Source organism: Parus major, chromosome 12, assembly GCF_001522545.3.
Source record: "Parus major isolate Abel chromosome 12, Parus_major1.1, whole genome shotgun sequence".
Lineage (NCBI taxonomy): Eukaryota > Metazoa > Chordata > Aves > Passeriformes > Paridae > Parus > Parus major.
In genome coordinates this window covers 17508166-17520745 of record NC_031781.1, presented here as the reverse complement: position 1 = coordinate 17520745, position 12580 = coordinate 17508166, and the positions used below count along the sequence as shown (strand labels likewise).

The 12580-nt window shown below is 41.9% G+C and overlaps 1 protein-coding gene across 1 annotated transcript in view; it reads left to right on the top strand.

The window, feature by feature from the left end:
* The window catches only part of LOC107210404 (contactin-3), a 92850-nt gene that overhangs the window by 22757 nt on the left and 57513 nt on the right, over nt 1-12580 (top strand). Inside the window, exon 2 of the mRNA XM_015641192.1 lies at nt 754-887. Within this exon, the coding sequence (XP_015496678.1) occupies nt 833-887 (55 nt within the window). The 5' untranslated portion in view covers nt 754-832. The remainder of the gene's footprint in view (nt 1-753; nt 888-12580) is intronic.

Sequence of the window (12580 nt, the reverse complement as noted above, 5' to 3'; positions counted from 1 at the left end):
GGGCTGTGTCCTGCCTGTCTGCCCTTCTTCTGAAGAGAGAAGATGCTGTGGAAGTGACATCCAGAAAATACAAAGGCCAGAGTTGTCCTACAACTAAAGAAAAATTACTGTAAAGCTTCTTTAGGAAAAAACTACAAGTTAAATAATGTCATAGCAAAGTTGGTGGGCCTTGGCACAGGGTTCATCATCTGGCCAGTGACAAAGGTAGAAGTGGAATTCCAAGTTTTAATTCCAAAGAGGATTTAAAACTAGAGGAATTAAAAACTGAAAAAGCCATCAGTGAGCACATCCCACTCCAGTACATCACAAAAAGGATGGGCTGGATGTGGCTTTAATGAAATGACTTGGTTTGTGTTGCCAGCATGGTTTGCACAAGGCCAAGTGCAGCACGAGCTGCTCCTCCTAGATGTGTCCAGCTGCTGAACTGTGTATGGTTGCATTTCATATCCTCTCTTCTTTTAAATCCACTGTATCTCACAAATAAATCACTGCAGGAGCTTGGTGGGAAGTGGGAACTGCAAAATCAACTTAGCTGTCAGCTCTGCTCCTGCTGGAGAATAAAACTTCCAGCACCTCATGTACGTGAAAAAATGTGAAATATGAATGCACCCTTCTGTTGGGGGATTAAGTCCTGGAAAAAAGAGGAACATTAAAGGATCTGCCAACTTTGTATTTATTTAAAAGTGCTTTAACAAGGAAGCCAGTTCTTAAGGACCATCAAGGGATTCAGTTTTATGTCTGTTCTTTTAACAGGTTAAACCTTGCCACCTGAAAGATTTAAACACGCAGTTCCTCTGAGACAACCAGAATTACTGGATTCAGGAGACAGAAGATGCTGCTGCTGTGGGAGCAGCTGTTGCTGGTGTCGTTTGTTGGCTGCCTTGCAGGTAACAATGATCTCTAACTTCTCTTCTAGAGCTGTGCATAAGTTCCCAGATTCAAGGTTTCAGCTGCACTTGAGGAGGAGAACCCAGAGGCTTTGAAATGCACAAGTTATGTAGGGTTTAGAAGCCAAGCATGCAATGGATGTGTTAAATAATGCAGAATATTAAAAGTGAGTGAATTAAAAGAACCCCTGCTCCATAGGGACGTGCTTTCAGAGCAAGCAGAAGGTACTGGAAAGCATTAAGGATGCTGTTGGTAGCAGTGCATGGTAGGTGTTCTGACTGAAGAGCTGCACTGTTTGTCTTTCACTGGACATTCCAGATTCTTGCTGAGGCTGATTGCTGCAGCTTTTCTCAAAACTCTGCTTTAGAATGAGGTTTGTCCCTGAGGAGCAGAGCTGTGGTGTTGGTGAATTGGTGCAGAGATTTGCTTTTCTTGCTGTGCCAGGCAACTCTGAGAGTTTGGAGCTGGTGCTGCTGTTGGGGTCTCCTGTCTGCTGCCACATCAGCTCTGCAGAGTCATTTTTCTTTCCCTTATTGAGCTCAGTCTCTCTCACAGCAGCACAAGGCTTTCTGTGCTGATCTTTGCTCACTTCCAGTGATGCCAGCTGTGTGAGGGGTGAGGAGGAGCTCCTGTCCTGTCCTCAGGGCTTGGCTCTGGTGAATTCTGTGCCCCTTGGCTTTGCCAGGCCTGCCAAGAGCAGGGCAGTGCCCAAATGCCCCTTGTGCTTCCCCTTCAGGACGGTCAGCACAGCTCTGGGGAGGAGGACAGTGCCTGTACTTGATGCAGCATGAAAATGGAGTGGTTTATCCCCAAGATCTGCTGTGGATGGATGAGTTTGCTTTCCAGGAACTCCAGTGCAGGGGGGATGGAGGGAAATGCTGTGACTGCCCTGGGCAGTCCCCTGCCTGTGATTTCCTCCTGATCCTGTGATTTCCTCCTGATCCTGTGCTGTGCCAGCCTCTCCTTCCATCTCCTTCCTCCTGTCACCGGTGTTTGTGTCCTGGCAGTGCTCAGGAGGGTTGGAGTCCCACACACAGCTCCAGGGTAGATGGATTTAGCTTTTCATGGAGGCTCAGAAGGCCAGGATTTGTTTTTGGCTTAGTCAAGAACTTTAAAGAAAGGGAAGTGAAACCAGTGTCCATCCTCAGCCCTTCTGTACCCCAGTTTCTGGTCTCTCCCTGCAGCTGGTACTTGCCAGACGTCAGTTCAGTGGCCACGGGGAGTTGGCAGGTTGGAGAACCAGCAAGAAGTCAAGTAAAAAACCGATTTTCCTGTTTCTAAAAGCCAGCTGGCATGGTGGGACAGGAGTGCTTGGGGTGTGCATCCCTGATTCAGTGTGGAATTGCTGAATTACCAAGGGGGTTGTGTGGAGTCCCAGTCAGCATTGCTGAGACAAGAGTTGAGCCAGATGCAATCTGAGGAACTGAGCATTTCCAGCATTTCCAAACTCTGCAGAAGGGCTCAATCCTGATAAAAATCTCCTGATATTTGGAGCCTGGGCACGTGTTCCATGCTAACATCACCTGCTTGCTTCAATTGTGTGACTCTCTTCAGTGGACCTTTGGAGCAGCAGGCTAAAATCCACCTGGGAATCCTGGAGCTAAGTTGATTTCAAAACAGATTTTAGTAAGAGCACACTGTAAATGTAAAAACAAGTTGTCAAACAGTTTGGAGAATGTTATTTTAACCTCTTATTAAGATAGATCAGCAGGTATTCTGCCTCCCCATAGAAAATCATTTTTCTTTTGCTTTGCCTATAAGCAAAAAGACAGTTCTTGTAAGAGCTGTCTGCAGTTCAGTGTTATGAAATAACATCATAGCTGCAGAAAAGGAGATGATGCTGATCTTGGCTTATAAACCCTGACATTCTCTGTCTTTGCAGATAATGTATTTCAAACTAGGCCCCTTATTGCAGTGTCCTATATTGAATTGCTTTTCCTTTATCTGTTGTGAATCTTCATAGTTCATCAAAGAGGGGAATGTGAGAGGATCTAATGAAAAAAAGCAGTGCCCCTTGGGTTTTTGTTTACTGAAGTATGATTACATCTGTATGACTAATGATCCCACGGTCCTTTTGTCCATGGGGAGAAAAAAAGGTGATTACTGAATATTAAATATATGTTTGTATGTGGGGTTTCCAAATGGCTGCCTTGTTAGGAGAGGAATTTCAAAACACACACTTTAACATTATTATGTTTAAATTACTCTGAAGAGCGACTTCAGAGTTAAAAATGAGTAGAATACACAGAGCAACATCATCAGTTGAAAGTGCAAAACTGAGCTGTGGTGAAGCCATGAATTAATTCCAGGTGGAACTTCTAGTGATTCCTGTAGGGCCTTCACCCCTCCTGAGCTCCCTGACTGCGCTGGGGAGCCGGGGTGGCAAATCCCATCTGGAGTGGGTGAGGATGAATTTGATGAGCAGTGCCAGGAATTTGTGAACCTCCATCTCATGAGAGTGTGAAAGCTCCCCTGCAGTTTGCCAGGCAGCTGCGTTTTCTGGCCGCTTTTGGTGGTTTTGGCTTGATTTTGCTGTTGCTCTGGAGAGCAGGAGGAGGCTCCTGGGCAGTGCCTGGGCTGCTCCAGCCCTGCAGAGCACAGGCTCTGTTTTCCTCACCTTCTCCCCAGGATGGTGTGTTCTTAAAGCTCCTCCTGAGAGCCCACGAGCTCTTCAAGGGTGGTTGAAGAGGAAGGAAAGCTGTGAATAAAAAGAGTTCAAAGAAACGAAACAAGGAGGACTCTGTGTGTAAATGCATAAAATTTTCCTCCTTCAGGTGATGAAGTGAACATTTCAAACTTGGAGGGGCCACTTGGATTAACTTTCCTAAAATTCTGACTCCTTGCCACCACAAACAGCATATCCTAACACAGTCTTTGCTGCACTTTATTTAAATCAAGAAAAACAAAAATAATATTGTTTTTCCTCCAGCCATTGCAAGCCCTGGCAAAAAAAAAACAAAACAAAAAAACCCAAAAAACCCTCAAAGCCACAAACAAAATCCCAGCTAAGGCACTACTGTAATATATAAAAACTATATGGACATTGAAGCCTGGTCCTGTTTTATCACTTTATACTAAAATTTGCCAATAAAGAGGTTTTTCTTCTAATTTCTTATTCAGCAGTCCATCTGAGTTTAAAACTAGATCATATTCTATGTGTTTCTTTATGTCAATTCAGGTGTTTTTATTGCTTTTATTTTCATTTTTTTCATTTTGTTTTCTCAGTCTAATACAGAAATAAACTGTTAAGCCCTCAGGCACAGCAATGTCATGTATCAGATTCACAGTTCTCCTCTCTTTTAGTATCAAGTTTAGGAGACTTATGAAATTGGAAAGCATGATTCTTTCTTTATTTTCCAAAGAGCATGAAAACAAACCTTCTGTGTTCTTACTGCTCTGTTGTTGTGATTAAATCATGCCACAAGGAAAGCAGAAATATCCTTTTCAGATTTAGTCCTTGGTGGGGAGTTTCTTTATGGGTAAAAGTCCATTTGTAAGAGAAAAAAATAGCATCTTTCACTAGTCTTGTTCAAATTCAGTTTTCATTAAGAGTTACAGCCTTCAGACAGAGGCAGCCTGGCTTTTGATGCATAATGCTTTTGCATATTAATAGTAGTCTCCTTTTTGTGCATTTTACATGCCCAGCCATCATGTTCAAGTGCAGCTCTGCCAGCAGTGACTGTCAGAATTGTTCAGCTGGGATGGCTCGTGCCACACTACCCGGATTCATTGCACTGACAGAAAGTTGGGCTTCAGTTAGTTACAAAATGAGAAACCAGTCTTGAGAGTTCTGCTTTTTTCTGAAGTGTTGGGTGCCCATTTGGGGAGCAAGGTGATTACTGAGCATTAAAAACCAAAAAAAAATACATATATATATATGTGTGTGTGTGTGTAGTTTCAAAATGTCTGCCTCATTCAAAATTTCAAAACACAAACTTCAGCATTATTGTGTTGAAATTACTCTGAAGAGCAACCTCAAAGATAAAAAGGAGCAAAATATGTGAAACAACGTGAACAGTGGAAGTGCAAAACTCATCTGTGAGCTGTGGTGAAGTCATGGATTAATTCCAGGTGAAGCTCCTTGCAGTTTGTGATTCCTGAATTCTGATGCAGGTTCTGATTCCCTCCCCTCTCCTGAGTGCCCTGATTGCACTTGGGGAGCTGATTCCCCTTTGGCAATTAATTTGACCCTCTGGAGTGTCAGGATCTGGTAACACAAACTGGGCAGGTGCTGAAATCTGCAGAGGCTGTTCTTGATTTCCCTTTGCCCTGAAATAATCCCAAGCCTGTCTCCAGTGTGGTGGGCACAGGCTGGTGTCCAGGCTCGGGAAAGGAGGAATTTTGCCTGCTCTGGGTGTGTTTGTGAGCTGACAGATGGTGGGAGCTTAGTGCAGACCCAGCTTCACCTCTTGCTGTGTCCCTGGGTAAATCTTGCCTTCCTCTGCAGCTTTTATTCCTCCTGGAGCAGCCCTGGGTGCTCCCCAGTGAGGTGATCACAGTCTTAATCCATTCACTTGGAATTAGGTGAGGGAAAAAAAGAGTCTCCTTCATAAGAATCTGTGTTTTCTGGTCAGCTAAATACAAACTTGTAAATATAAATGTAAATCCAAAGCCCATGTTGACATCCCATCCTTTCTCCAAGTTGATGGATTTTCAGGAGTCTGGGTTTCCATGCTGGGCGTGCTCTTAGCAGCTCAAATATTTAATTCCATAAGTGCAGAAAATGCTGTTATATTCAAATTCTTTTGGAAGAAAGACCTTTAATAGCTTTTGAAGAGTCTCCTTGGTTTCTGCTTTATCTTTCAAGCTGGAGAAAGCCTCCTCTTGAAAAGCAGCTCCCTCGTGCTGCAGATACTGTCTAACCTTAAAGCTGAATCCTCACCTTCAGACAATTAATGCTTCACTTCAACAAGACAAATGCTGCCTTTATCTTCATTAATTAAGCTTATTGCAGATTTGATGACATTTGAATGGAGAAATTTTGGCTAGTGGCAATTCTGATTTTCACGTAAATTACCAAGAAGGAATTTCTAAGCGGTTTATCCTGCAATAAAATTTTGTTACTGCAAATATTACTGAGCATGAAGGCTGTACATTTGTACTTGTACAGTTCTTCCTGCTGCACTTTGAAGTGCAGTACAATAGAGCAAGTAATTCCAACATATTTCTTGTAAAAGGTTATGGAGCTTGGGCACATTGAATAGTGATCCCTACTGGAATACTTACTCCAATCCACAAGCTAAATATTGATTTAATAGGAATTGTGGTAAATCCCAGTGCCTTAGGACTTCTGTTTGCTGATTTTTTTGGGGTAGATAGATCACTGCCTGGTATTTTGTTTATGGCTGTTTATTTGCTGTGTGAGTTCAGCCTTTTTTCCCAGACACCTTGGAAGAAGTGACTTTTGAAGATTCCCAGCTTTCCCTGATTTCCCTTGGCACAAAGCGAGTTTGCCCCACAACAAGGACAGGACAGGAGCCTCTCCACGGCTGTTTTTTGGGTTTCAGTGTGGGCCAACAGTTTGAGAAGGAGTGAGGTCCTGGAAGTTGTTGGAATACTCGTGGCTTCCATCCTTTCCACCCCCTCACTTGGGAAGCTCAGGACACAGTGGAGTTAAAAAATTCACATTAAAAAAGCTGTGACTGACAGTTGAAAAACAGAGAAGGTACACTGGCTGAAATCTAAAGCTGAGTAATTTGGCAGATGTTCAGCAAAACAGCAGAACTGAGAAGAATTCAGTTTGTATTTAAAAAAAGCTCTTCAGTAGAAACTGTTCTGATTTTTCTTGTTGTTCTTAATGATGGTGTTCAAAATGAATGCTTTAGGTTTTTAATTTTTGGTGATTTTAAATATATGGCCGCCAGTTCCTTGGACAAAAGCTGTGTTTGTGCCATAATTAACCTCTCAGTTCTTTGTGTAATAACAAATGTGTTAATAGTAGCCTTTAGCTCTTCCAATACAGGATGTACATATCAGCAGTGAGATTTCAGGGATCGGTGTTTATCAGGGATTAGAACACAATTTACACACTGTTTTTTTCAGTAACAAAATAACACAGCATTGTAAAGTATAAAGCTTAACCTCAACCATATTTACTAAACGTGTTTGAAAACCTAAGCGAATAAAAGCTCATTTATATTCTTGTCTGATTAGCACAATCAGAACTTATTGATGCTAAAACGAGCCAAATTTCCATAACTATAAACAGAATATTAAAATACAGTTGACTAGCAGAGGATGCTGTTTTTCCCCTCCTTGGATGGAACATGGAGTTATGACTTTCTTGGTGACTTTTTAGGGGTCTTTCAAGAAAATCAAAGGCATTTCAAAGCCAGGCCTCTGGGCAGGGAAGCAGAACTTTTTGTAGGCAAGCGTTTGATTTGGAATAGAAAGCAGAAGATGCCGTGTAGGTAAATGTGTTTGTGCTTGGCCATCCTTTATTTCTGCATGGTTGGGGGTCAGATGTTCAGGAGCTGAGTGGAGCAATATTTGAGTGTAGAAACCACTTTATTTGGAGCAGCCACTACAAGTGTTTGTGGTGTTTCACCCTGTGGATGTGGCCAGAAAACCTTAGCGAGGAAGGGGAGGTACAGAGGGGCTGTGCATTGATACAAATTGAGGAATTTCATACTGAAGCCAACTGAGCCTTTCCCTGTGGTGCAAAGTGAGAATGACAGAATGGTTTGGGTTGGGAGAGACCTTAAAGATCATCCAGTTCCTCCTCCTGTCACGGGCAGGGACACAGAAACGTGGAACACAGTGCAAGGAGTTCTGGGGAGTCCTGGGTTTGGGTGTGGGGGCTGTCAGCTTGTGCAGGGGACCCAAGTTTCCATTTCAATTGCCTGGAAAAAGACACTTTGCAAATTTTTGTGTGTTCCCAAGGGGGGTATGGGTGAAAAAGAGTCCAAAAGTCAAGACACATTTATCCTAACTCCACATCAAGGTTTGTTCCTGTATCTGAAGTGTCATTTTGTTTAAAAGTACCATGTGAGGAATGAGCATCACTTCCATCCAGCAGAGACAGCAGAGGAGTGTGTCAGGATCCTGTCTGAAATAACCAGAAAATTGTACATTTCCACCCTCACAGACTGAGCTCCACTGAGCTGCAGTCACACTTTGCACCTGCTTTGGTGCAACTCAAGGTGCTCTGCATGCAGCAAGAAGCAGAGGAAAGATCAGCATTGCCTTGCCTTCAGCAGTTGTTGTGCAGTGAGAACTTGAAAATGGTTTAAACCTGAATTAAAAATAGCTTCATTTGCATAGTCAAGGGTAATTAGTGTATATTTTATCCTGATTCCTCGTGCAGCTATTTATAACTCTGGAAGCAATAAAGAAAATCCTCAGGTAGTCTGATGTTTGATTCAGTTAAGGATTCTCCTGTAGCTCAGAGGTGGCACATAAAGATCTCACTGTTGGTAAACACCTGAATGGCAAATTATCATCTTGGAGATAATGGGCATAGCTTGGGAGAAATAAGGTGCAAATAAGAGTTCCTCTTCCAAAGCTGTGCTGCACATCCAGGAAAAGTTTTTAGCTTGATTAATCCAGATTATTTCCAGTCTGTGTTGCCAGAGATCATCCACTGGTAGAGACTTTGTGAATTGAGTATTTTAAGATTTCATCCCGTTTCTAATTTTTAAGGTTTGCTGTGTAGGGAGATCATACAGCCCTGGATTTATTGAGTCAGGGCAGCTCTGGGGGTGTGCAATGGAAGGAAAGACATTTTCCCTGTGCTTTTCAGAATGAGAAGAAACATTTATCCTGTATCAACAACTTGAAAATAGGACAGATTCATTCCTTGCCTGGATGTTTTGTGCTGCCTGGGAAGCGATTCCAGCAAGCAGTGATAAGAGACAGTGTTTTCTGAGATAAACTACTGACAGTAATGGTGACTTTTTGGGGAGAGGGAGTGGTGACAGTTCTTTCTGCCTTCAGAGTTTGCAAGAATTGCCTTTGATTGCAGCTGTAGAAGAATCCTAAATCTGAATTTGCTTACTAGCCTATGTAAAACTTCATTGTAGACCACAGACTGTAGTTAAAAGTAAGACAATTACATGGCTGGGTCTATTTTTTATGCATAATTGATCTATAAAAATCTAAAGATTCATCTCCAGTTTCACATCTGCATCCATAGCATTACTGCAGAGGGGACATATTTCAGCTTCTTGCAAGAGTTTGCCTAGTGAGTGACAGCAGTGAGCAACATATTGAAAAATATTACTTCTAATTCATTTTTTAAAGTTTTTTGAATCTGAACATGAAATATTGTATTCTGTAAAGAGATTCTGACGAGAAAATGAAATTACATAAAAGCATAGAGGAAATGAGGGAGAAAAAGCAGTTGTTTCAGATCATAACCTCATTGGTTGGGGTGACAGTTTCAATTCCATCCGAGTTCTCTCCACTTCTCATCCTTTTTATGTTGGATTAAGTAACAGTTTTTGTCTTCTTATTCCCATAGCAACCTTATCTCTCTTTATTTTTTTTGATGTAAATCTGCTTGTCTCTTACTATCTTTCAAAGCTTGTGCATGAATAGCTTGTGAAGGAGAGGAGTGTGGCAAGGAGAGAGCAGAGACTTTCTGGCACAGAAAATAAGGGAAAGAGTATTTTGGAGCAAGAAAGAGGGAGCTGAAAAGTATTTTTTTCCTCCCAAAGCTATTTATTACATCAATTTTCCTGTGTAGTTTTTTCATGAAGGCTCAAGCTCAAGTGCTGTTTTAGGATGCTGCGTGAGCTTAACTCCTCTAAAAAGTTCAGGCCAGCCTACGTGCTCAGCCAAAAATACAGATTTAATGATCTGTAACGTTATGGTTTCTATAACTTGGGAAAAGTGCCGCTCTGAGCAAAGGTAAGTCTTGCCTTGCCGTGATTTTGCTCCTCATGGAAGTTGGAATCTCTCAGGAGAAGGCTGAGTTTTGGGCAGGAGCCCCAGCTTTGTGTCCAGCTCTGCTCCAGAGCTGGGGGAAGGAATCCTGGTGCTGGAGTGCTCAGGATCCCAGGGATGAGGCTCCTGATCCCAGCGTGGAACCTGTTCACACAGAAGGCTGCAGCTCCTGGTTGGATTCAGGCATTAAATGAAGCTGAAAAATGCAGCTCATGCTTTGTGCCCCTACATCTGTTTCCCACATTAAACACTTCCCTTGATTGGACTTGCTTAAGATGTGTCTGAAGTGCAAAGCAGACAATGGACACCAATGTGATTTTAGATTTTTAGACTTTATGCCTAAATTCTAAAATCTTTTTAACAGGAGCCTTTTGAAATGCTGGCTTCATTTCTGTAAAAAATATTTATAAATAACTGAAAATTTTGGCATTTCCTGCACAGCTCACCTCACCTGGTAAAGCTCTAAATCAAACATACTTTACTCTTTCGAGTGGGTGCTTGGTTTCTTTGTTTTAGAAAAGTAGTTCCTTAGAATTTTTGCATTGCAGGACTGTTATTAAAACTCTGAATTATGGATTATTTGGGGAAACAGAGCTTATATTCACTGAAAAATCAAATCAAGGGCTTGCTAAGGAAAGGATTTGTTTGTCAGAATAACCCAAATAGGGTCTTGTTAGCCCATTTAACATGCTCCTGATAATATTAAAATAATACTTAAAAATGTTTACATTACATTAATACCCCATTAAGGGCCTGATCTAAAGCCCATTGAAGTTAATAGGAACGTTCAGTAGGAACTGAATGCTTTGATCTTTCTGCTGTAGTTTTTTGCAAGTTAAAAAAAAAATAAAAAAAAATCAAAACATGAAAATTGTTCCAGTCAACAGAACCACGGCTGTGCTGTGTCCTACCCCACCCTTCATGGCTCATAAAGCTATTGGATTTGGAGCCTCCTCAAACTGGAATAAAGATACAGAACATCAATTTGGAATGTGTTTCACAGCACCAAGCTGTGATGTAGGAAAAGAGGGTGTTGCTAAAAGGCTTTTGATGAGGACTTGAGATAAGGGAAGGCTTGGCTGGGTGGCTGAGAGAATTTGACTTCATCCTTTAGTAGATGTAGGGTTTGTTTTTTTGGGGGTTTTTTTTTGGTGTTTTTTGGGGTTTTTTTGAGTTGTAGAGTGCCCTGGCAGGGTTTTAGACAACATTATCTTATTGAAGGTGTTCTTCAAATAATGTAGAGCAGATGTCCTTTTCTTCTGAGGTCACTTGGGAGATGTGTAGAGGGGATTTGGGATGTGGTTCAGTGGGACTTGGCTGTGCTGGGGAATGGCTGAACTCGAGGATCTTGGAGGTCTTTCCCAACCATTCTATGTGCTTGTCATTCTATAACAAGCCCAGGTGTCTGTACAGAATTACTCTGACATTCAGTGAATTTATAAGAAATTCACAGTAAAGTTTGACTGAACTAACCCTTGGCTGCAGCCCAATAAATGCAGGCAGATTGCAAATAACAATTTTAATGCCTTCACTGGGTATCACCTTACTTTAAATATACTTTTTCAGAGCTCCAGTTTGCTGCCAACCTGTGTATTTTGCTTTCTGATGTTCATTGCAAAGCCAAGTAGGCATCTTAAAACCGGAGCAATGGAAGGTGGAGAGCTGCTCCCATTACACCGCATTGCTTGTGTCTTTATTCTTGTATTGATTATGTATTTATGTCTTGTTTCTCATCCACTGTGGCACTGAGTAGTTACAGAGAGCACAGGCTGGGACTTGTGGGGAGTCTCATTTAATAACCAAGGAAATTCTCTGTACTTATGAGAAGAGATGCAGTACCTGATTTTATTTTCCTGTTATTGCCTCTCTCAGCCCTGTGCAGCGAGACATCTTCTCTCTTTTTTTTTTTATTAAACGGTATTTTTTCAGCCCATGACTTTTTATTAAATTGCAGTTAATGATGTATTTCTGAGGATTACATCACCCTGCAAGGAGCAGTTTGGCTTAGGCTGGGGATCAGGCTGCACATGGAGCATCTGTCACAGAACCATTCTGCTCAGATACCAGCAAAAAGATTCGAGGTCCCCCTGTGTTTTGGGGGTTTTCTCCTTATGTACATGTCTCAATCTATTAAACTCTCCTCAGCAGCACTGGGATTGTATTTGTTTCTATAAATGGAGTAGCAGAACTCAGGTATTTCTCAGGAGTTGTTTTTTTTTCACTCTTGCAGCCTCTGTTGTTGAATGTTCCGATGCTGAATTTGTTAATCTATGCCGTTGCTTGCTCAGGTGTAATCCCTTGTTCAGCCACATTTATTCACCCACTGAAGGATGTGCACATTGGTCCATCATGGCATATTAAAGGTTTGCCTCCTCCTGCCACAGCTGTCATCTCTTTGACCCCTCAGTAAACTAACAGTCTTCCACATAATTTTGCTTTCATTCAAGTGTAATGCCATTACTGCAGAGGCAGACAGAATGCAATTCTCTAAAGATCTTGTCTCATTCCCTTCTCTTCCAGGGAGGTTAATGTGCTCAGATGATCCCTGCATTTTCTTTTTGCTCTCTTGCTGCAAGAAGAGCAAAAAAATAGAGTGCTCCTGGATAATCTGTTTGGACTGGCTTTTGGGGGATGGAGCAGACTGGGAAGATGAACTCACCAGCTGGGTAGAAGCTCTCTTTACCACTTATGTTTCAAATGCCTTCATTTGTTTCCTTAGCACTTTCTATTTCTACAGCTTTTTATAAAAATGTTATACAGATGTTTTCCTGAAATAGAAGTAACCGAGTCAAAACCTCTTTACCCA